The sequence below is a fragment of the Desmodus rotundus genome, chromosome 7, assembly GCF_022682495.2.
Source record: "Desmodus rotundus isolate HL8 chromosome 7, HLdesRot8A.1, whole genome shotgun sequence".
In the NCBI taxonomy this organism is placed as follows: Eukaryota; Metazoa; Chordata; class Mammalia; order Chiroptera; family Phyllostomidae; genus Desmodus; species Desmodus rotundus.
This window is the reverse complement of record NC_071393.1, coordinates 87,858,806-87,882,507: the sequence shown is the minus strand read 5'-3', so window position 1 is coordinate 87,882,507 and position 23,702 is coordinate 87,858,806. Positions and strand designations below refer to the sequence as shown.

The 23,702-nt window shown below is 44.8% G+C and overlaps 1 protein-coding gene across 9 annotated transcripts in view; it reads right to left on the bottom strand.

Moving 5' to 3' along the window:
- Positions 1-14,155: 14,155 nt before the first annotated feature.
- Positions 14,156-23,702, bottom strand: part of TCF12 (transcription factor 12) — a 376,791-nt gene continuing 367,244 nt past the window's right edge. For 6 of the 9 annotated variants that reach the window (XM_024568099.3, XM_024568100.3, XM_045201099.2 and 3 more), the window contains 3 exons: positions 23,415-23,647; positions 19,539-19,692; positions 14,156-16,509 (listed from right to left, as the gene is read on the bottom strand). In XM_024568099.3, coding sequence (XP_024423867.1) covers positions 19,550-19,692; positions 23,415-23,647 — 376 coding nt within the window. In that variant the 3' untranslated portion in view covers positions 14,156-16,509; positions 19,539-19,549. The remainder of the gene's footprint in view (positions 16,510-19,538; positions 19,693-23,414; positions 23,648-23,702) is intronic. The other 3 variants (XM_045201097.2, XM_045201098.2, XM_045201102.3) reach the window with 1 other exon arrangement.

Genomic DNA, 23,702 nt, shown 5'->3' with positions numbered 1-23,702 from the left:
TACTGGGTTAGATGAGGGGGAGATTAGGGGCAGGTCAGTGAGACTGCAGGGGAAGTGACACAGATGCAGACTCTCTTGAGAATGTCTGAAAGAGATGCCCAGAAAGGCGTCCCATTTGTTCCAGGCTCCTCCTTGGAGAGAGGGAAGGTGGGAGAGGAGGCTGCAGCTCACTTAGTGAGCAAAGGCAAGGCAGCAAGCAAGGAGCGCACGCACTCGGGTTTCAGGGCAGCCGGGGGGTATTGCTATTCTGCACGAGTAGCTCGGGGCTGGGTGGCAGTCAGGATTGGATTTGGTGTTCCTTTGAAACCCGGTCAGCATCTGGAGACCTAAGCAGAGAGAGGTTCGCTTTGAAGGAGATGAGACAGCTGCAATAACGTCTTCCACCCCCAGGAAAAGTGCGGGCAGGGTTGAGGGAGGGCCAGAAAGGATCCCTGCCAAAATGGGTAAGATCAAAAAGTGATCCACGAGCTATTTCTTATTTTACTGGCAGGAGAGTTGATGGGCTCAGAGCAGAGACCTGGGACCGTGGAAGGGAGAAGAGCACCAGCTTGGAAAATGCCCAACAGCATTTTATCTTCAAAAATATGTTTTTAAATTTGCACTTGGCTTTAGAATATAGGGAATAATTCTTTAAAAAAAAGACTAATCTTCCCCACTTTGTTCCTCCTTAGCTCTTTGAATGAACTTGACCCCTTTGAGTATGCACAAGTCAGGTGAGTGGGACAAGAACATTGGGGTGTCCTGCAGGGAGCCCTTCTGAAGTTAATGTGTTTCCAAGAATGGTGTACCCAACGACCGGGTAAGTGCAGACTGGGTTTGTGAAAGATTCTCCTGTCAAAAAGAATCCTCCGGGGGCTTCTTCATAAACTTGATTCATGAGTTTGGAGCTATTGTGGCTGAGTAATTACTAGAACAAGGATCAGACTTTTGGTTTAAAAAGACAGAGCATGTTTAGGTGGAAGCATGTGGGCTGGTTGACCTAGGGAAAGGGGTACTGCTGGTTTCTACGGTAAGCCTGGAGTAAAAAGAGTGCCCAGACATTGAGAGCAGAGGGCATCCTTCCCATTACTGGTCACTATTTACAAGCCTCAAGAGGCAGTCTTCTCAAGGGCTGGCCAGGTGGCCCTACGCATGGAGTGCTGCCTTCTGCCCTAAGCACCGTGGCCTCTCCGGGCCTCAATGCCGAGCAGCAGCGCTTTACTTAGCAGCTGCGTTCTGTGTTCCCAGCATCCTGACCTGCAGCCCTCAAAGCTCAGGTTCTGAGCTTTGTAGTTCTCAGGTGTAGCTCTGGCAACCATTTCTGTGCTTGGAGGTGGAGGTGGTGGTGTGTTATGCACTGAATTGCGCACCCCCCAACCCCCCCCACAAACCCTTTCTTCGTATATTGAATTCCTGACCCCTGAACCACAGCATGTGACTAAATGTGGACATAGGGTAATGAGACAGTTAAGTTACAATGAGTCCTTGGAGTGGACCCCAATCCAGTGACTGGCGTCATGTGGAAGAGACTGGACCCAGACACGCACAGAGGGAAGAACACAGCCATCTACAAACCAGAGAGAAACCCTCCTGCCAGTGCCAGGGTTTTGCATTTTTAGCCTCCAGAGTTGTGGAGAATAAATTTCTGCTCTTTAGCACCCTGGTCTATGGTACTTTGTCGTGGCAGCCGAGGGGACTGAAACAGTAGGGGAGGTAACAAAGTAGATAAAGAGGTTGCTAGAACCCTTGAGGAGGCCAAGGCTGAGGACGTGCAGGAGGGGGCCCCTAGGGGTAGAAGGGGAGCTGGACTGCCTGGGGCAGATCTGGGAGGGGAGGGAGACCAGCTGGAAGGCAAAGCAGGGATTCCAGAGAGATCAATGGAGGGGAGTGCCTGCCCTCTCCTCCCCCAGCATCCTGATACACTCTCCCGCGGTTCCAAAGGGGGTTGAACCTATAACTACCAGGAACATGGAGGAACAGCCAAAAGTACACCAGACCCGTTTCCACGTGAAACACAAGCCAAGGTTCTGTTTGTTCTCTGACAATGTAAACACTATGCATTTTTATTAAGAGGGAAAATAAAAAGCAACTACTCACGAGGCTCTCTACAGAGAATCCTACCACTGCCTGGTCCAAGGAACCCGCCTCGGCCCGAGCATCTGCCCCGACCGCCCGTGGCTGGCTGCCGGGCGGAGGGCGTGTGCCCGGGAGCCTAGGCCCTGGTGAGCCCCTCTTTTCCATCAAAAAATAATGTTAAGGTTGTACTTTACGACCGTGTGGGTATAAAGATTAATATGTTAATGTTGTATATTAAAACTTTCCTTCAACCTAAAAGTGTATTTCTTTCTTCTGATTTTAAAAGAAATTGATATATTCCCAAGGGCTCCTACGGGGTGGGAGGCCTGGGCACCAAGCCTCCCAGGTGCATCAGCCCTGGGCCTTGTGTCTGGTCAGGAGCCCAGGGGCCTCACGGGCTAGGCAGCGAGGTTGAGGAGAATGGGCTCTGGCCCTTGGAAGATGGAAGCCAGACTCGGATCTTAGGGAAATGGGAGAGTAAGGCGCACGGAGACAAGCCCAGGACCTAGGACCAGGCCGTTGCTTGGCCCCCAGAGTAAGTAAGAACTGGAAGGGGAGCCGCGTGGGACCCACAGTGGAAGCACTGCAAGGCTGCCTCGCTTGCCTTTCTCTTGTTCTCCTCGCCTAGGGGTCTTGGAATCTCCCTTCAGAGGGGCAAGGCTGACCAAGAGCCTGGGGTCTGGCTGAATGGTGGTGAGGTGGACTGGGGACCGCGCAGAGCATCCTGGCAGGAGGCAGGCAGGGGTTCACCAGCCATTGTAATCCAGCAGACATGACCTACGTCGTACCCTGTCCTGCACAACACTCAGCAGAGGGGTGGCCTGGGGACAACTGAGAAGTTCTTTTTGATGGATTGCTTGCCACGAAGTTTGTGGCCCACGGGATGAGAACCCAACCACCCCTAGATTGAACCTCTGCCCAACAGTCACAACAATTTCAGGCAGCAGGGGGCGCCCCAGCGCTGGACGTTAGAGGTCCCCTGGGCCAGGTGCACAGAGCTCTGGGCCTGGGTGACCAGAAAACTGGCGAGGTGGGGCGGGGGAGTGAGGGGGAGGAGAGGCCGAGGACTCAAAGGCTCAGGGCTGGGTATACCACGAGCTAAGGCGGCAGTCTGCAGAGGCAGCCCGTATCTAGAAAGACTCCTCTGAGGAAGGAGAGCTCCAGGTAGAAAAATAAATCAGATGTTAAAAATAATTCATCAGTCCCCCTCACCCAACCCCACCTCTGAAAAGCCCTTTTCTGCCTGGTGACATCCCTCCCCAGACTCCGCTTCCTCCCTGAAGGGCGCAGGGAACTGTTCTGCCCCAGCCCAGGAATACACACAGTGGGGTCAGGAATGGTGAGGCTGAACAGCTAACCCGACCGTCCCCCCGGAGGGCTGTGACCCACAGAGCCCCTCCATCCCTTGTCTTTGTGTAAAGATAAACACGGAGGAGAGAGAAGGGTAGATCCACCCTTCAGAAGGAAGCTGGCGAGGCCACCGCCGAGGACCACCCTAAGGAGCCCACTCAGTGATTTTTTTGTAGTTAAAACAAATGTAGCTCTTTCAGCAGTGAGGACAAACAGGAATGAGAACAGTCAGGGGGAGAGGAAGAGAAACAAAGGCAGAACGTGTAGGAAGCCCAGAGCAAAACCAGATAGAACGAGTATTGCATCAGCCCTTACTGCACATGCTGATAAGCTTCTAACAATGCCCGGCTCTTTGATAAGCTCTACGATTGCAGCTTGTGCTTTGATAGCTTGGAAAGGAGTGCCACAGTCAGGCTGGGTCATAGAAAGGTGGGTGACCGAGGGAGAAGCAGGGGTCAGGGCCTTGCCTTTCGAGCCTGGACTTACTCCCTGTCTCTCCCCAACATACTCACAGTTTACACAGATGGAATATGAGGCCCAGACAAGTTAAGTAACTTGCTCAGGGTCACACAGTAAGTTAGCAAAAGAATCTGGCACACAAGCTCCAAATAAGTGGACTCCCAGTCCCGTGTCCTTCGTTTAGCTGTTCATTGAGCCATTCGATCAAAGAGTAAGTATGGAGCACTCACTATGTGTTAAGCTCTTCTCGATCCTGTCTCCAGAGTGGCTTCTCGGGGGTTTGGTTCTCACTGGCCTTTATATCATCTCTCACCCAAATCTCATTCACACACCACATCACAGCCCAGCTCCTCTGTGCTTCTCCACCTGACCTGCTTGCTCCCTTTCTGCCTGCAAGGCTGTGCCTTCAGGGAACTTGGGACATTTGGTCTCCAGAGTCACTTCTCATCAGCAGGGCTGGCTGGAGGAGCTTCGAGCAGGCCAGCACCAGCCCGGCCCACAGGGCCCCTCACAGAGTGGACCTGGAGGAAACCAACACCCTGCCTGCTGCAGAATGGGCCTGGAGTCACTGCCGCCGGCATTAGTGTGAGGTGTCTGTGGATCACACCCGACCACAGGGTTTTTAGCCTCTGCGAATGCTAAGTGCTTTCCACCCACTCTATTATTTAAACCTTCCAACAACCCTTCCGGCTGAGTAGGGCTATTATCCCCATTTTGCAGATGAGAAACTGAGGCCTAAAAGGATTAAGTAGGATAAAGGAAGGGTGACACATCTTCCTTACAGAAGAATTCCAAATAGAAATGAGAATACTCCATCCTTCAGGAGAGTGGCCTGGACTCAGTGACGGGCTTCCAAGGAATGGAGCGTGGAAAGGGAAAATGGTGACTGCGTCGTGGAGAAGCCGGCAGACACTGCCTTCACGTCACTGGCGGCGGCCACGGGTAGCCTGCACGCATCACATTGGTAAGGGCACGTCACCGCTGTGCTGTTCTTCCCCCAAACCCATCACCTCAGACTAATTATGAGGAGAATCCGGAAAAATCCAAATTGAGGTACATTCTACAAAACGCATTCTCAGTACTCGTCAGCATGTCCAAGTCATGTGAACGCAAGGAAGGACTGAGAGATGGTTGCAGATTGAACACGTAGTAAAATGCAGTGTGGTATCATGGACCAGATCCTGGAGCAGAAAAGGGACATATGTGGGTGGGAAAGCAGTGAAATCTGAGTAGAGTCTGTCATTTAATTACTAATAATGTACCACTGTTAATTTCTTAGTTTTAATAACGTCCCCTGGTTATGTGAGATACAGACATTAGAGGAAGCAAGGCAAAGGGTCTCAGGGAAACGTCTGTGCTGTATTTGCAACTCTGCTGTACATTTACAATTATTGAAAAGAAAGAGTTAAATAAAAAAAGATTAAGCCCAAGGTCAAAGGCCAAGTCAGGATTCAAATCCAGAACCCTTTCTAAAGGCTTCGATCTTAACTCCCTCTTTGGTTGTGTCTTCAAATAATCTTACCTGCTGTTTATTGAGTGTTATGCTTTAGGCACTTTTATATAAGTTCCCCCAAAGTAGGTCATTCCTTGTTTGGAGGCGTTTTCCCTGTTTTTCTCCTCCTGTAGATGGTAAGCCCTTCAAGAGATGGAGCCTTTTCAGTACGAGTAATGGTCCTCATTCCCAGGTTCAAACGCTAGCACCTCATGGGCACACACACACACACCATGCTCACACACTCACACTCACACACACTCAATCCTTTACCCAGATGTGTGCTCAGGGTGGCACATCTTCCCTCTCCTGCTTTCGAGTGAGTGGGAGACCATCCTGCTTCTCAGTCAGAAGAGAGATGGAGAGCTGTCCCAGGTGAAGACACAAATAGGGGCATGTTTTTCCTCAGAGCTTCCAGTTGGCTGGAAACATATGTCCCCAACTCTGGAACAGCTGCGGACAGTAGCGTGCTCAGCAGCCCCTGCTGTCCGGTCCAGGGCCTGCCAGGCCTATAAGCGAAGGACACTCAGGAGCCGTCCCCGTCCCCCAGCCAAGGTTTGCTGCTGCCGCCGCCATTCGTTTGATTGCCTGTGCTTGGCTGTCCCTGATTCCCTCCCCACCGCCCCATTTGAGCTAACTGCCCTCTCCTGGGTCCCCGAGCCCTGGGTCTGTACCCTGAGGAGCACGGGCAATTTCTCGGCCTATCCTGCCAGGCTGTGTTGGTCGTTTCTCTGTCTCTTGCAGCATCGCGTGTGGTACCCCCAAACATTGGAGGGAGGGTGAGGCAGGGAGCCCCATTGGCTCAGCTCTAGCTCCACCTGCTAGGGAACTAGAGCTCCAAGAGTCTAAAATTTCTTTTTGTGACTTTAACTTTTCCTTATGAAAAATGTCAAAAACACACAAGAGTAGGTAGGGGAGAACAAAACAATAATGTTCATGCATCTTTATCCAGTTCCAAAAATCATCAATATTCTGACATTCTTGTTCCATCTACTCTGTACATTATTTTTGCTAGAATATTTTAAAATAAAACACCTCAAAGTGTAAGGCTGAGATATAAGAACCACTGAATTTGGGGGTTTAATGAACCTCAAAAGTCATCCTGTGTTCCAGCAGGCCAGCTGGGCCTGGAGGGCCATGCCCTGCGCGCCAGCCCGGGGACAGCCTGGCGCAGACGCTGCGGAGTGCACAGTGGCTGCTGCGTCAGCTCTCTGCCTGGGTCTTGGGGAAAGTGCCCTGGGGTGACTGGTTTAGTTCTTCCTTCACCCAACACAGTCCATCCAAAGGACCCTCTGGCTTCCTTTTCTCCAACTTCCCTCTAACCCTGCACCATACCCCGCGATTTAGGGATTACTGTTTCCATTTTACAAGCAAGGCCATTCATGCTCAGAGAGAGGGTCCCCAAACTCCGGGCCGTGGACTGGTACCAGCCTGGTCCTTTAGGAGCCAGGCCTCACAGCAGGAGGTGAGCTTGAATGTAATGCGCTTGAATTATCTGGAAACCAACCCCCGCCTACCCCACCGCCCTGGTCCACGGAAAAATAGACTTCCACTAAACTGGTCCCTGGTGCCAAGAGGTTGGGGACCTCAGCTCAGGGAGGCTAAGGGCCTTGCCCAGGGTTGCCAGTCTGTGGAAGCAGAGCGGAATGCTCACCCAGCTTCTGGAACTTCGATGGCCCAGCTTGTTGGACTGCCCTGCCTGCTGCCTGATGTCCTTGGTTTATCCTCAAGAAGAAGCAGTCCACAAGCACCCCCTTCCCAGTGGCAAACAGTGCGCGGCAGGCTCCTGGCTCTCTCCTGGGTTGTGGTACATGGCGCTGTGAAAAGGTGGCTTTGGGGAGGTTAAACCTGAATCTGAGAGCTAGGTTTTGGGGGGTGTATTGAATGAGTGGGAGGAAGTTTTATTGGGGCTCCTGCAAAGTGTTCCTCAAAACACACTAGGGGGAATGCTCCTTCCCCGTCCCCGAGACTGCGGCAGCCTCCATTGCAGGCCTACCCACGCTGCCCAGGGCCTCCTCCCCCACTGTATCTCCTGTCCTTTGATGTCGGATAAACCCAATTCATCTCTTTCATATCACTACAAAGGAGCCTCCTAATTACTTTGTTTAGACAGCCTCTTTTCCAAATATTAAACATTTGGTCTTCCCAGGCCCCCCAAGCACTTAACATCATCCAGGTTGTTGCAAAATCCACTTTTCCCAAACTGGTTGGCAGACTCTCCTCTCCCCTTAGCAGCCTCCGTGGGCGGATCTGGACACGTTCCCCACCCCTGCAGGCTGCGCTGGGACACAGCCCTTCCTCTGGGAGACGGTTGGTCCGTGCAGTTGGGGTCTCAGTGCTGCAGGGGACCTCAGAGAAGCCTCAGGGAAATGGGAGGCATGTGAGGACTCGGGGGACAGGCCTTCAGGTGAAGCTTTGCCCTGGTGGTGGTGGCAGGCCCGGCACCCACACCAGAGCCATCTGCCAGCTGGTGCGGGAGCGGACATTTCCAGTTGGCACAGCGCAGACTGCCCCTCATGGCCTGTGTGTCCCCAGATCCCACCGGCTTGGTACCTGGGCCTTTCCTTCTCCTTCAAAAGAAAAAAAAAAATTGCTCTGATCCTGGGGCATCCTCCCCACCACCAACCTCGACAGCCCAACCATCCTTTCCTTAGGGAGGGAAGTTGGCTCACCTTGCCTCCTTCTCCACAGCTATCAACATCCTCCTTTCCAATGCCTCCCTTCCGGTCCCGCCCTTCGCCACCTGATGCCTTGTGCACCGCCTGTCCTGCGGGCTCTCTCCATGGTGTGGGTTTGGGGCTATGCCCTGGGTGTCCCCCATCTCCTCCGGGGCCCCAGTGCACTGGCCCCAGGAAACAGCCTGCTCTCCTGCTGCCAATGTGGGACTCGAGGAAGGTTTCAGAAGGGACAGTGGAGCAGAATCCTTTGTTCCTCTGCTCCCCTCTCTGCCTTCCTCCCTTCCTGCCTGCCTGCCTTTCTCCTTCTTTCTTTCAATGTTTTATCATGAAAAATGTCCAACTTCTACAGGAAAGAGTATAATGAACCCCCACATACCTGTCACCCACACTAACAACTATCAACTCCCTGTCTGGTTTCATGTAAACCCCTTCATCCCTCTCCACCCACACTGGCCGCCGCTGGACGATACTGAAGCTAATTCCAGACCTCCTATCGCTCCCTCTGTAAACACTTCAGTGTGTCTCCCTGAGACAAGGACTTCGAGGAAACAACCACTGCATCACATCTAAAGGTATAAACAATTATTTTCTTGATAGCATCAAGTGTCCAGTCAATGTTCAAATTTCCCAAAGTGGCTCACGGCTCTACTTTTGTAGTCAGTTGGCCTGAACCAGGATTCAAACACAGGTCACCCCACTGAGTAGGAAGACTTGAAGCGGCCACATTTCGGTGTGGGTGTGGGGTAGTTGATGGGGAGGGGCAGGGCATTTTCTCCGTTCCTGCTCTGCCCACCATGGACGCAGAGACTCCCTCCTGTTACTAACCATCCTGAGCTCATCAGCATCTAGCTAGCCCTTGAGCTCTCGCCTCATTTCCTGGTCAGACTCAGGGGCATGGCACCCCTTCCAGGTAGCCTTCTTTTCAACCCACACCTTGGCTGTCAGCCCTGGCCAGGGCCCTTGTCTTTTGGTGACCGAGTCCACGGTGTTTCCCTGGTCATACTGTCTGCTCCCGCTACTCATCCATCTTCCCACACCACTGCGATCTCAGTGATGGCAAGGTTCGCATGTGCCCGACACACTGACAGGCCTTTTAAGCACGTGCTAGTGTGCCAGTCATCAGGTTTTTTTAATTTTTATTTTATTTATTTATTTTTAGAGAGAGGGAGAAAGAAAGGTAGAAAAACATCGATGTGAAAGAGAAACATCCATTGGCCATCTCCCATATGTGCCCTGACAGGGGTCCAAACCTGCAACCCAGGCATGTGCCCTGACTGGGAATTGAACCAGCGACCCTTTGCTTTGCAGGATGATGTCCACCCAACTGAGCCACCCAGGTCTGGGTACCACTCACCAGTTTTTTGATCTGCTGCTCCCTTGCCTTGCTTTCCTTAGGGGGTTAGGAAGTGCCTGCTATGTGCCATGCACCTCTGAATTCCTCAGATCTCATAGTGGGATTATTAATTACCCCATTTTACAGGAGAGGAGACTGAAGCTCGGAGTCATTAGGCTGGTCAGTCACATCTCAAGGCTGCTACATCACAGGTCACGCATGCCTTTTGTTGCTCTCCTCACCACCAGCGAAGAGCCATTTGGGCTGTGAATCCTGGTTAGAAAGTTCTAGAAAATGACATAGAACAAGATGGCTCCCGCTTCCCAGCTGAAGAAAATGGTTCCTTACTGAGGTCTCCAGGTGATTACTCCCTTCCCATCCAACCTTTCTCCCCCAGCCTTATGGAGCTGAGTTCTCCACTGCTGGCACCCTCACCCCTGAAGCTCAGCAAGCCTAGAGCTGATACTTTACATTAAGCAGGTACCTCCTGCTTAATTGTGCCTTCCTGTGCGCCATTAGGCACGTAGCAAAGCCAAGAACATAAATGTACATTTTCATATGTGACCCCCTCGCAGGAAGGCACCCCTCCTTACCTTTGTGCTCATGGGCTGGTTGCCCTGAGTTTGGACTGTGCAGGAAGCATTCAGGTGCTGGGACACGTTTACCTGTTTCTTCCTTGGTTTCCTGCTCCTCCTCCCTCTCCACCCCTGGACAGAAGAAGGTTGGTGGTTCTTGGGGAAGAATAGTTCCTTTGTGTTTTCTTTCCTTTCTTCCTTGCGCCTAATTAGGATTGTGCTTGGGAATCAAGCTAATTAATCTCTGCCAGTTCAGGGTGAGATCAAGCTTCTTGCACTATCAGTGTTGATCAATAACTCACTGCTGAGTCTGGAAAACAACCCTGCTCCTTTCATCACAGGCTTTAATGAGGATGAGGTGGGATGGCCTGCGGGAGGCCTGGAATGAGTGGGTGTGGTGGCCCAGCCTGACAGGATGGCGGTGGCAGAGAAGGGGATCTTCTAGCTGGTGCCTCCCAAGTGTGAGGTGGCCTCTGCAAGGCAGGGCTGGAGCTTCATTACTGTGCTGCTTTGGAACATCATCCAATGTCTCTGGGCATTAAGGGTGGTCACAGGGAGTACTCACGCGACAGAGAAAAGCCATCAGAGCAAACCCTTGGGGGTATTTCAGGACAAGGTGGTCCTTCCTGTTGACTGACCAGAGGCCTAGCCATAACCTGCTTCCAGCACTGGGCTGCAGCCCATTCCCACAGGGACCGAATGACTAGGGAAAACACTCAGGCATGTAGGGAAGGGGGCTGCAGAAGGTCAGGAAAATGGGAGAAAGCCAAACATCTCACAGGGCTGCAAGGGACTGAGGAAGGAAAGACATGGCCGTGGGCACGGGAGAACGCATCCGTTCAGAATGTCCGTGGAGAACAAGTCCATGCTGTCTCTGGGGGTCCTCCAGGTCTAGGCAGAGTAGATCTTCAGAGATACCCACATGGTCCTAGCTGCCTGAGGGGAAGACACGGTTGTATTTCTTCCCAAAGAGACTATCAAGAAACCAGAGGGGGGGAAAGAAGGATAACTGAAAAAGGCTGTGTAATTGAAGGAACCCGAGATGGGTTTAAGATCTTTGGAAGTCCTAATCTCCATTATATCAAATATATTAAAATGAGCTCAAAATTCCACATTAAGTAGTAATTTTATTTTGCTATAAAAATTTGAGATGATTTTTATGGTTGCTTTGAAATAAATTTGATTTTTGCAGTTTCTCTTTTGGTACCATAATATTTTTTCATGTTGCAAACATTTTCACAGGCTTTGAAAGGCTGGGAGGACTTTGAAGTTAGGCTCACAGCCTGTAAGGATAAAATGGCTCAGAGCTGCGGGGCTTCAGCAGGTACTCTGTCTGGCGGAGCACTGAGCCTCAGTCATGAGAAAGAGAACCTAGCAGTATGCAGCACAAACCCCTGGCAGTTTTGGAATGAGATTGTAGGTCTAGGCCAAAAGGAACAGAAAAGCCCTTTCAGGCTGTCTCTGGAATAAGTGATCAGGCAGGGAAAGAAAAGGAAAATAGCATATTTCTACTCCTGTGAGCATGCCTCACTATAGGGTAGAGGTAAGAGCTTCTGGGGTTGGGGACACTCACAGGGAAGTACCTCAACACAATGAGAACATGTGGCCCCCCACACCCGCAGGAGGCCACAAAGATTCTGCAGACCCTCCACTGCCTGGGACTATGATGATGTCCTTGAACACCAGAATATTTAACAGCGACCTCAGGGACTTGGCCCAATTACGCCAGCCCACATCCCAGCCCATGGGGGTGGTGGAGGACTGTGATTCATCATTCCCGGTAACGTGTGTAGGTGTCCTTTGACTGTGGAATGCCAAAGGAGAAAATCAATTTTTGAAATACTGATCAGTCTGCTGAGGTTACCGATGGTTCCAGCAATTGCAGAGGACCCTTTAGTTTTGTCTTGCCAGTTTTGTAGGGAGTAAAAGAGGTGTTGTGGAAGCCACAGAGGCACACTTCTGAGATCTCCTTTTAAGGGATAACCTGTCTGGAGAGTGTTGTTAGCTGTCGGCCTATCCCCCCAGGTGACTCACAGCCAATGACTGACCACAACATTTAAGTTCCTTACCCTTTCGGCCCAAGACTCCTCAAAAAGCAATCCTCTCAGACTCCATGGGATAACTGAGCACTTTCTCAGAACTCCAAGGTAGTCTGAGGTTCTTCCTACCTAATCATTCTTCCTCCTCCCCTTTCACAGATGCCAGACCTGCATCATGGTCTGAAGGACAATCCTGACTACTGATTCCTCGCCCCTTCGTTTCCCAAAGGTATTATTACATCCAGTACATCCCTTGCACTTTTAACTCCACCTGGGTATCTGCTTTCTGAGGACCCAAACTGATACAGCTATCAACCCACACAGTTTGACTAGGCAAAGCCTACTTGCTCACTCTTGACAAGGGAAGATGTTTAGTCCTCATAAAACATAGCCATAGGAAGGTGCTGAAAATGAATGTTTCATTGGATTGCCCCAAAGAACAGACTCCTGCAGATGGGTTGACATCTTCTTGGGGTGGCTGGAGAGGAATCATCCTGGGATCTGGTTGTAAGGAAAGCTATTTTAAAAATATTGATCATTTATTAAGTACTTATTATGTGACAGGAACCATGGTAAGAGCTTTGCATACATTGTTTCATTCAGTACTTATATTAACTAGTATGTATTTCCATTTTTCAGATAAGGAAATGGAGTTAATTGGATGCTGAGCTTAGATCTGAAGACTGCTTGATGCCAAAGCTAGTACTCTTAAAAAAAACCACATACATATACACCCACACACGACATGTGTACTTAAAATTTGAGTTTCCATGAGAGAAAAAATATATATGAAAGAAAAAAGTGTAGCAGAGAAAAATAGATCCAATGAATAGAACTGACCTAAAAATCTGTAAAGAGAAAGAAGAAAAAGACATGGAGACTTTGTAGGAAGAGTTTTAAGCATCTTGGTCTGTTACTAGTTTTGTATTCTTGGACACATACAACCTCTCTGGGCCTGTTTTTATAAATCTATTGAGGCAGTTGATGAGATGGTTTCTAGATTTCATTTCAGTTCTAACATTGCTTTCTTCTTAGATGGAACTTTTTATTTAGTGTATCACTTTGTACTAAAAGAAATCAAACTAACATGTTTAACTGTTTTCACCAAATCCGTTAGTAAAATGATCTGTTGGGCCTCCAATGTGGACAGTGCGTTTCGTAATTCACCGAGAAGCATCTTGCCAGGACCCTAAGAGGGCGTGACAAGGACCATGGGTATCTCATACACAGGCCCTACAGAGAGTTTGTCTGCTGTTTTTCTCAGGCTCTTGCTTGGCACAAACTCCTCAGGGGTTAAGACTATGCATATTTTGGGTGGTAAGATGGTGTGTGTGAAAGCTGGAGTGAAAGCATAATTTTTTATCTGAAAACAATAAATATAACCATTCTCTAACTACGGCATAGGTTTTCTCTAAGAAAAAGGACATAAAACATAGGAAAAACGCTTTGAAGAAACGTTCATTTGAAAAACCTCATTTGAGTCTTTTTCTATTTTCTTCACTTTTTTCTAGATCTGCAAATGAGTAATTATTTACTACTAATTGATATTTGGTCAACTTTCAAGAAAGGGGTAAAAGACCCCTCTCAGTAGAGAGAGCAAGAGAAATACACAACCCAGAGAAGCTGCAGACTCGAATACCAACTTCATTCTCCAAGACTGATTCTGTCCTGACAGGTTTCCCAGATAATGTGGTAGAGATAATGTAGACAAGGAGAGCAGTGTGCACTCTCACCACACACGAAAAAGCAACTATGTGAGGCGACAAGTTGTGTTAATTAACCTTCTTGTAGTAACCATTTTGCAATACAGTGTCCGGCATAAATAACGCCCCTTTTTTATTACAAAATCATAAGCATGTAATTCTCTAACATAATGACATCACATTCAAGCACACCGTAAGACATTTTACGTGAAATGTTCAAATTAAAATTATAAATGATTACACCCATATGATTAACCTACCAACTGCACTCAAGCAGGCCTTACTTCTGCCGGACCCTGTATACATATATCAAATTATTATGTTGTATGCCTTAAACTTTACAATGTTATATGTCAATTTATTTCAATAAAGCTGGGAAAAAAAGAAAAGCAGTGTGGACATGAGAAGAATGAGATGGAGAAAACAAAATGCATTTTTCTTGGAGAGCGGAATGTAAAAAACTCACTAGTGTACTATGTTAAAAAAAGATGGCACATTTATTGCTACATAAATGTTATATACATATTGTGTTTTCTGTTACAGTGACAGAAAAAATTTTGAACTTCTTGCTGCTGGTTGAAAAGATTTATCAGTAATACCTTGAATTTGACACAGGATACAAATCTGCAATAAACCAACAATGGAAACTGGAGAACAAGATGAGAAGCAATTCATCTCGGACAATTAGCTCTTACAATACTCCATAGGTACTACACGGTATGCTAGAATCCTACTATGGTCTTAAAATGCTATTGTAAATTTCTGATATTAATGAACAGGTTATGGTAAATAACCCTACATTTTTACTACCTAATATAATAAAATAAAGTAAGAAACTTTTTACTGAAAACTTTTCGATTTCAAAAATCTAGAAAGAGTAATATTTAGAATTCAAGAAATTTTCTTACAAGATTATTGTATAAAAGACTAGCTACAGTGAAAAATAAGCCAAATGTTTTTTTCTTTCTATTTTATGAAGGAAAGCTTCTGGGCATACTGCAAAGTCTAATATAGCGAAAAAGACAACAAGCTCTGAAGAAAAAATGCCAGGCAGTGGCATATGTTCACTCACACGTCATAAGCAACAATTTCTGTTTAGCTGATTAACACTGAAATGAAGAACAAGGCCACAGATAGAGTCTGATGTAATTGGAGAATATATGCAAATTAAAGTAACCAAAAAGTCCACTAAGTTCACAAAAGACTGATTTGTTAGGAATCATCCTGACCGAAGGATCTGAAGTTCTGTCTTGTTTTTGTTCTTCCAAATTAATAGAAATATTACGTTACATAGTGATTTGGGTCCTTTCCTCTGTGTGCTGATTGCCACTGTTGACATTGGCTATAAGGAATTATTAAGCCACGACAACCTTGTTTAGCATGTTTTTCTCTCCCAGGGTGGTTGTGGTGGAAGACAGATTTCATGGAAGTTCAAAGTGATTATTATGTCTTAAAAATCAACTTTTAAGGATAAGAGATAGAAGGGTATCTTAATGCAGTTTCGAGATGGACTGACAAGTACTGGTTTAATGCTAGTCTGGCTCATCTTGCCGGGACAGGGGCAGATGGGGGTTTGCAGTTGATTAAATCACCCACTGAATTCCTCCCCACTGGCCAGCCATCCAAATGACAGAGAAATAAAGGCTAGGATAAGGAAACACGGGTGACCATTGCTCTTGTATCCCATTAAGTAATTAGCCTCAGAGTGGTGTGTTCATTTATCACACTACCTGCTTTGGTGACTACTGAGTTTTATTAGGTCACCAAAACCACAGCCTGAAAAATCTTTGTATTTTAAATCCATTTTGTGCTTACTTATAGCTAACACTTTCCAAGTACTATATGTAGTACTTACTGCTTGGAAAACAAAGCAATTTCTAAATAGTAGATTCTTCCCTTGTAATTTATACTTCTTGCTATTACAAGCTTTACTATGAAAACTAGAAGCTTGAAAAGTCTTGGTTATTATTAGAAATAAAGCAGTATTTATTTTGGGGAAAATCTAGGGGACAAAATTTTCCCTTTTAAAATCTTAGCTAAGCTATGGTCACAGATGGTCTCTGCTTATCTTTGTAAGGTAAATATGCAAAGCTCATAGGGCTATAGGGATGATTCTGGACTGTGTCCATAAACTATTGTTTCAGAGACCAAATATAACACCCACAAAGAGAAAATAAAAATGAATGAGAAAATGAGAGTGAGAGAAATGCTATACATACCAAGTAATATTTTCCTATTTTATGGAAAACACTTCATATGGCAAAAGGATAGGAGAGGGCAACAAAAGACTTTTCCCTTCCTTTTTAAGACACTAATAGGTATGCCGGGAATGCTAAGGGCCAATGGTTGTCACTGCTTTGTTCTCTGCACGTGAACAGCTTCAACGCATGCTGGCATCAGCTGAGTGTAGATCAGCTTTCCACATTAACTTTTTCCCTTTATATGTAGACCTTACAGTTCCATAACAATAAATAAAATTTGTAGTTACAATGCATTTGTCAATTCAGTTTAGGCACAAGGCAACTTCCACGGTGAGTGGAGAGATCGACAGTCTCTGATTGTGCAGAAGCGACATACTGCTTGCAACAAAATGGTATGTTGCAAACATCTCATGGGCTGACGTTCTATCTGATGAGCTTCCTATCTTCACTTCTGATGGAAGTGTTGACCAGTTGCTTTGATCGTAGGATTATATTTTAGTTTCTTGCTTCAAGTGTTTTGTTTTTTCTTCTCCCTCCTATCAGGTTTGTCTTCAGAAAATCTGAGTTGTCCAAGTCCTTATGAGGAGAGTTCACCTTCTATCTAGCCTACTGGTAACTCTGGAACTGTGGTGGGGAGAGCCAAGGGAGAGAAGAGAATCAATTAGGACATCATTGTTAAAAACAAACACCTCCTCAGAAAAACAACAACAATAACAGTTGATATTCCTCATACCCAGATTTACACTGTATTAGCAATTTGCTAAATGACTTATAAATGAGCCTCTTTCTTTCACGGTGTAATCGAAATGGTTTTACTTGATGTATGTGGTAAGATTTTTTTAAAGGAGATCATGTGATTACAGCATCACAAAATATAGGATTATACATGAGCTGTGACAATTATGCAAACCTTAATTTTGGCAACATTCAAGTTGGCATCCTGAGCCTTGAGGTTCTACACATCCATTTCTCAGGGGAGACACACTGTTAAAGCATACATTTATTGCTACATCCAGCCCATCATACTGTGTTGATAGTTTACACCCATCTTCTCTAAAATGAAAATTTCTGGAGGCAAGGAACATTTTGTATTTATTTTCACATTGGTCCCAATTCCTGGTCCATAGTAGTCTTCAATAAATGTTTACTCAATAAATTTTTAAGAAAATTTTACTCTATTATAGTACAAATTTTATACATATTTATCTTCTTTTTTAAAAAGACTTTATTTATTTATTTTCAGAGAGAGGGAAAAGGAGGGAAACAAACATCATTGTATGAGAGAAACATCAATCATTTGCCTCTTGCATGCTCCCAACTAGGGACCTGGCCCTAAACCCAAGCATGTGTCTTGACAAGGAACTGAACCAGTGACCTTTTGGTTCACAGTCCAGTACTCCACCCACTGAGCCACACCAGCCAGGACTATATTCTTAATATATACAGTAGTAACTCTAAAATTTTCCATTTTAGCCATTTTAGGAAGACTCATACTTTTCACTTCCTTCTGAAACAATATCCACGGTATTGTTTTGTAATAGAGTGAGGCTCTTAGGGATGGATGGATAGCTGAGATACTCAAGCTACCTGGCCTCACATTACGTGGTGGAAAATTCTTATGCTTTAATAGTCATTCATTCTGTGATCATTTATCAGTTAATTTGATTCTAGCAGGTGTTTTCCTGATGCCTAGTCACTTGCTGGTTTTAATCTACCATCCAGTTCTATAAAGAATTGAAGATTATCAGGTGAAACCAGAAAACCACCCTTACGAAATTAGCAACCTTTAAGACATATTTTAAGATAATAAATACTAGCCTATAACATCTAATGGAACAAAATACATTTACTACATTTCTTATAACCCTGAAGCGTTTTGTTTTGTTTTAAAGATTCTTAATCTCTTTTTGATAGATGAGAATCTCAAGTTTTAATTTAACCTAAGTGGGGAAATTTCCTCATTATAGAGATATGGGTAGATATATAAAAGTCATATGAGATATAGAAGCAGTAAAAAGAGCAGAAAGTAAACAGAAGGGGGAAGACAGATGTGAGGTAGGGAGAGTGAGTTAGAGAGAAAGAGATAGAGACTGGGAAGACAGTAAGAGAAAATGGGAACAACAAATAGAGGGGCAAGAAAAGAAAAGACATAGGCTCTGAGATAAATGTGACAGATGAATATAAAGTGCTATTTTCATAGCCTGGTAGTTACCTGGGACCTGAGCATAAGAAGTTACCTCTCATCACGCTTCTTAAAAATGATCTGCCAATTTAGAAAGTCACTTTTGCATTGAGAAACAGTGGCATGTTTTTATTTTAAAACTTCAAAGTTGTTTATTTTTGAACAAAAATATTTATTTTTTTCATGATGTTCTATATTTTCCACAGAATATGAAACAATGGCCTGGGTTTCAGAGGACCTCCAAGTTAACTAGCTCTGGCCTGAAGTCTCTTTGACATGCATAATCAGTTGGATAGCTGGGTATTTTTTTGGCGGGGAGGTGGCTTAGAGTTTTATCCTGTGTGCTGCTGGAGTTATAATTGACACAAATAATTACATCAACATTCTTCCTTTTGTCCCCAAATGAAATCTTCAGTTTTGGTCTAGTTTGACCCTAGGAAGGATATACACAGAAGTGGTAGGAACCAAATTTTTCAGAAAAGGGTGAGGTGTTGATTGATGTTTATAGTTTATAAAATGACCTATCAAATTCCAGACTTCCAGCTCAAAATGACAGCCACAAAGCTGATCAAATGAAATTGTATTTGAAATAGTTTTCCTGCTCCACACCTCCCATCCATTCATCTTTATTTAGTGCTTTTTATCTGCTGATGAAACTGGGAACAGAAGTATACACTGTTGATGCTAGCTAAAATGTTATTGCCCAAAATATGTAATTACAGTCTATATTAATTTCTGCTACCTAAATATTAACTATGCAACTTAGATTACAGATGTGAATGCATATGGTTAAGAAAAAGGTGATGCATATTAACTACTTAGGCAACAAACTCATATTAGTTTTTTTACTCAGTTTAAAAAACCCACAAGCAAGTAAATTGTGTGTAAGTCTATAAAGAGGAAGAGAAAAGGAACAGTCTTTCAACAAGTAAAATTCCAGAGAAGGGCACTGGTTCTATCATATATAGCACCTCTACATTCATTAGTAGCTTCAAGGTGTAACTGATATTCTTACAGGGAAGAAAGCTGCATATTATAAACTTGCATTATTGATTCAATGGAAACAAGCAGTAGCTGTTTTGTATATAAAGATTGCATGGCAAAGAAGAGGTGGATGGTTAACAGCACAGTCAAGTACTTCTGGTAGAGAAATGTGGTAGTGAAATAATTTTTTGATGGGAGAGTCATTGTGTATTTTCTTCTTGGATCAGAATGACATTTATGATGATCCAGAACAGTACTCAAATTCTTTATAAATGATAGGATACTATCAGACTTTGAAGAGAATAAACTGGGTATAAGATGACATTAGCTCTCTAAGTACGATTATACAACAGAAAGGTAAACTGTTGGATTCCAAATTACATGTGACCTTTAAAACCAGTGCCACTGGAGAATTTTGTTCAAAGGTTCTAATTTTAAGATAGGTTCAGGTGATTTCCTTGTACTTTATTTTCATACCCGTACTTACCTGGCTGATGTTTACATATGACCCATAGGGTTGGTAGTTTCACTAAGCCCAGGATGGGTTCCTGGTAGTGTGGTTGGCGGCTCTGCCGATACGGCAGAAACTTTTTCTTCTTCCCTTCTTTTAAGGCAGGCTGCTTTGGGGTTAAGATTCCTCTCTGCAACGGAAAAATAATTTTTAACATTATAGTCATAAGTTATAAATCAGGGACTCTTAGGTCTTAAACTGGGCAAATTACTGTTATTTTTCTTTCTGTGTGTTTTACTCTATGGTAATCCAAAAGTGAGACATTATTACTCAAGAAATTCCTAAATCTGCATGTCTTTTGAGTACATATTGTATTTAGTTTCTCTAGAAAAGAATTCTCCAACTTTCTTGAAAATGGGGTTAATATATTTTGCTGGCAGCATTAGGGAAGCAAAACAGGACACAGGGTTGAAGATTTCACTGTTCATCTTCATGCCTCATACGCTCTCCTTTTCTTGGTGTTCCCAATTTACAGCCTTTCTGATTTCATCTTTTTTCCCCAGAAAATACTCCTTCTCTCTTTTATGGTGGAAGGGAAAGAGGGCAAAGGCAATATGAGGTGGAGAGGAGACTTAGGGATCCGACTTTTCCATAGAAGACCTTCAGGCAATCTTTCTGGTTTTAGTTCTGATGCCTGCTCCAACAACCAGTACCTTGCAAGTACAGGTTCTTTCAGGGCCAGGGGCTTTGTGTAGCAAACTGTTCTGCTTCTTGCTGGTTTTCTTCCCTGATCCACTTCCTTTCTTCTGTCCAAACAAGTCAGTTACCACCATTCTCCTTTCTTTCCTTCTTACATACATTTTTGCTATCGCAACTGCTATTATTTCCTCTCCTGTATGTCCTTGTGGGTTAATTCCATTTTTATTCTAAAATTTCAGTGGGATTTTATTAAGGAGTACACTATTATCAATGAATATGCCAAGACTATCATATTTGACCATCTTGTAGCTAAATTAAAATCCACTGGGAGTAGGGTCTGGAGCTTTGTTTAGGAAAAGGAAAAGCCTCAGGTGACTCTGGGACCAACCAGATTTGGGAACCACTGTCCTACTTTATTCATCTTTGAGCTCACTAAGAGACCAGGAAACTAAAACTGTAGTATTTCTAATGCCTCTAAATTATCACTGGAAGAGACCAGATAGGATTTAATATGTGGGGCACCAAGACACAAAAAGTGCTCTGGCAATCCCTGAAGCTTGGAGGGAAAAGTCACTCTTCCTGCTCTTCTCCAGGTACACTGCAGGCATGGGTCTGGTTGCCCTCCTGGTATAACCACTTGTCCAGGAATGACAGGTTGCAGAGAGCCAGAAATAGTCTTAGAGCACCATCCAAATCAGAGGGGAGCCCAGAGAGTCCAGAGGATTTCCAAGGTATACATTTAAACAAAATGTGTATCTTTGTAGAAACTGCTGGGTCCAGGGAATACTGGGTAGGGCCCCTGCAAGGATGAATAAACTCTCAAAAGTGAGTAAGTTACTAAGATAACTAAAAACTGGTGGAGATAAAAATCCATGGACAAACAGTAGCTGTATCAAACTCTGAAGGTGTTGCCATAGACAAGGCACAGGTTACACTGGGCTAAATAGTTATAAACCCTGTCTGACAGAAAATGACCAGAGTACCTTTCAAGAAGCAATCTTACACAGGCCCCAAGGCATCTACATTCAATTGTGAAGTAACGGCTCTGGGCATTTAAGCCCAGAGTCTGAGGACTGCAGGAAGGTAGGCTTTTATGAATACTGAAGTAGTCCCTAATGCATATACAGTTCAGTATATTTAAGTTTTGTTCAAACTTAAATCAGTCAACGACTGTTTATATAAAGCTTTCCAAGATTGTGTGAAAAAGTCAGTGCCTATAACAATGACCAGAGCCTAGATGTTAGATTCTCTCTCGGACTCCGCATTTCTATTCCAGGTTCTTGAGTGGAACCACTACAAAGCCAAATCTTACAAATGAATGAATAAAATCTACCCAGGGATGGTGAAGTTTCTAACTTGTTTTCAAACACAGAGGTATTTTTCATTTTTATGGCTTGGATCTGAGAGTAGGTATTTCACCACTGTTGTCAAGACAGTAAGACTTTCAGTGCAGATAGAGGCAATAAGCTGACAATAAATGAAAAGAGTCAGCATAGAAAGTAGCTTGGGCTGCAGGGGAAGAGGATGAATGTACTTGGACCACTCACAAAGGTGTCTTGTTGCCTTCCGAGTGAGACAAAGGGTGTCAGACACCCTTGAGTAAAAACCTTTGGTAAAGTGACAGGACATACTGATGGTTCAAGGAACCTGCTCTTGCCACAGGCGAGCAGGCAACAATCAGAATGTTTATGAATACCTCAAGGTAGCCTATAACTCCTTAAAGATCAGGTTTCATTAACCTGTACCCTTTAGAGATATTTCGGGGGTCCTAACACAATAGGAACAAGTATCTGGCTTTAGCGGTAACTTGGTTATGCACGAAATCATCTAGTCATCATTTTTATTTATTGAATATATTGGAGAGAAGAGGATGGATAGGATGGATAAATTAATTACTATTTTATGTTTTTCAAAAATGTGTTCTAATTCTGTAATTCTGGTTTTCCTAAAAAGAGTATCTTCCTATAATCAATGCAGAGGGTTACTGGTTATAGTTTTCAAGCATATGTCTACTTCAATTCTTTTTTCTTTTCCTACTTTCTTTAAATAAAGTATCCGATAAACAAGGCAGACAATTTCTTTCAAGAGAGAGAGGCTAGGGGCAGGGTCTGAAACCAAGGTCACATCTATAAATTGTTTGCATAAAGGCTTAGGACGAGGTATTCATAACTTTGAATAAAAAGATATACAAGTAATATGTAAAAAAGCAAGCTCAATGGTAGAACCTGTCAAGGGTTTGTATTAATTGATAACTCAGGGTCTAGCACATAGCTGCTTGGGACAGAGCCATAAATACTTGTTTGAAAAATGAAGTTTCAAAGCATCTTCAAGATTCCATCAAACTTCTTGAAAAGTTGCACAGTTGGGAGACTTGTCTGGGTCAGTAGTGGATGAGCCTATATAAATCACATTTTTGCCCTTAGGGACATACAGCCATGACAGTACATGCCAAGAAGATCGTGGCATTACTGATCAGGGATCAGCAAAGAAGTCCTGATACTGCCCTGGCCAGTGTGGCTCAGTTGGTTGGAGCATCACCCCATAAATGGAAAAGTCAAGAGTTCAATTCCTGGTCAGGGCAGATGCCTGGGTTGTGGGTTTGGTCCCCAGTGGGGGCACATTCGAGAGGCAACTGATCAGTGTTTCTCTCCCTCCCTTCCCCCTCCTTTCCCCTCTCTCTAAAATCAATAAGCATGTCCTTGGGTGAGAATAAAAATTAAAAAAAAGTCCTGACACTTTATTGACATGGGTATAAAGAGCCGTATGAGGCAAAGCAAAGAGGGGCCATGTCCAAACAGCCTATTAAGCTGTACAACCAAGTAGATGTCCCCAGGGCAAAGCAGCGAAGAAACTGAGCAGAGAGAGGCAGGAAAGACAAGAAGAAACAGGAAGAGGACAGGTAAATTCAACAGTGTGGGAGATCAGAGTCAACAAGAACACAGAGGCACAAAGCATTAATGCTGAGCACATAGAAGCTGGTTTGTTCTCTGCATTGCTACATATGATTATTCTCTGCTGGTTTCTATGAAGCACTGAGCCTGCAGATATTGACCAATTCAGTGACACAGAGGTGAGAGAACTAGCAGGAAAACATGATCTAGATGATGCAGTGGTAGAAATACTAGTTGAACTTGCAAAAAAATCTGTGCAAGCAGAAGAAATGTCTGCCCAACTGAGGCATAACAGTTATGTACCTTTGCTGAACCTACTTACCTCTGACTTGCTGTTCTAGACTAAGGATGACTGCCACGGCCTGATGAAGAATAAGGAGTTTTGTTTGGGGTTTTTCACTCTTTAAATGGAGCTGACACATTCGACCCAGCTCTTTGAATGCCTCATTAATATCCCGCACACGCAAGCGTTCTCTGGCATTGTTAGCCATCCGCCTTTCCTTCTCCCTTTCTATCTTCTGTTCTGGGTTCAAATCCTCATCTTCATTAGTACTGCTGGAAACAAAATAACAACAATGTCTATTAGGTTTCCTATAAAATGTAGATATGT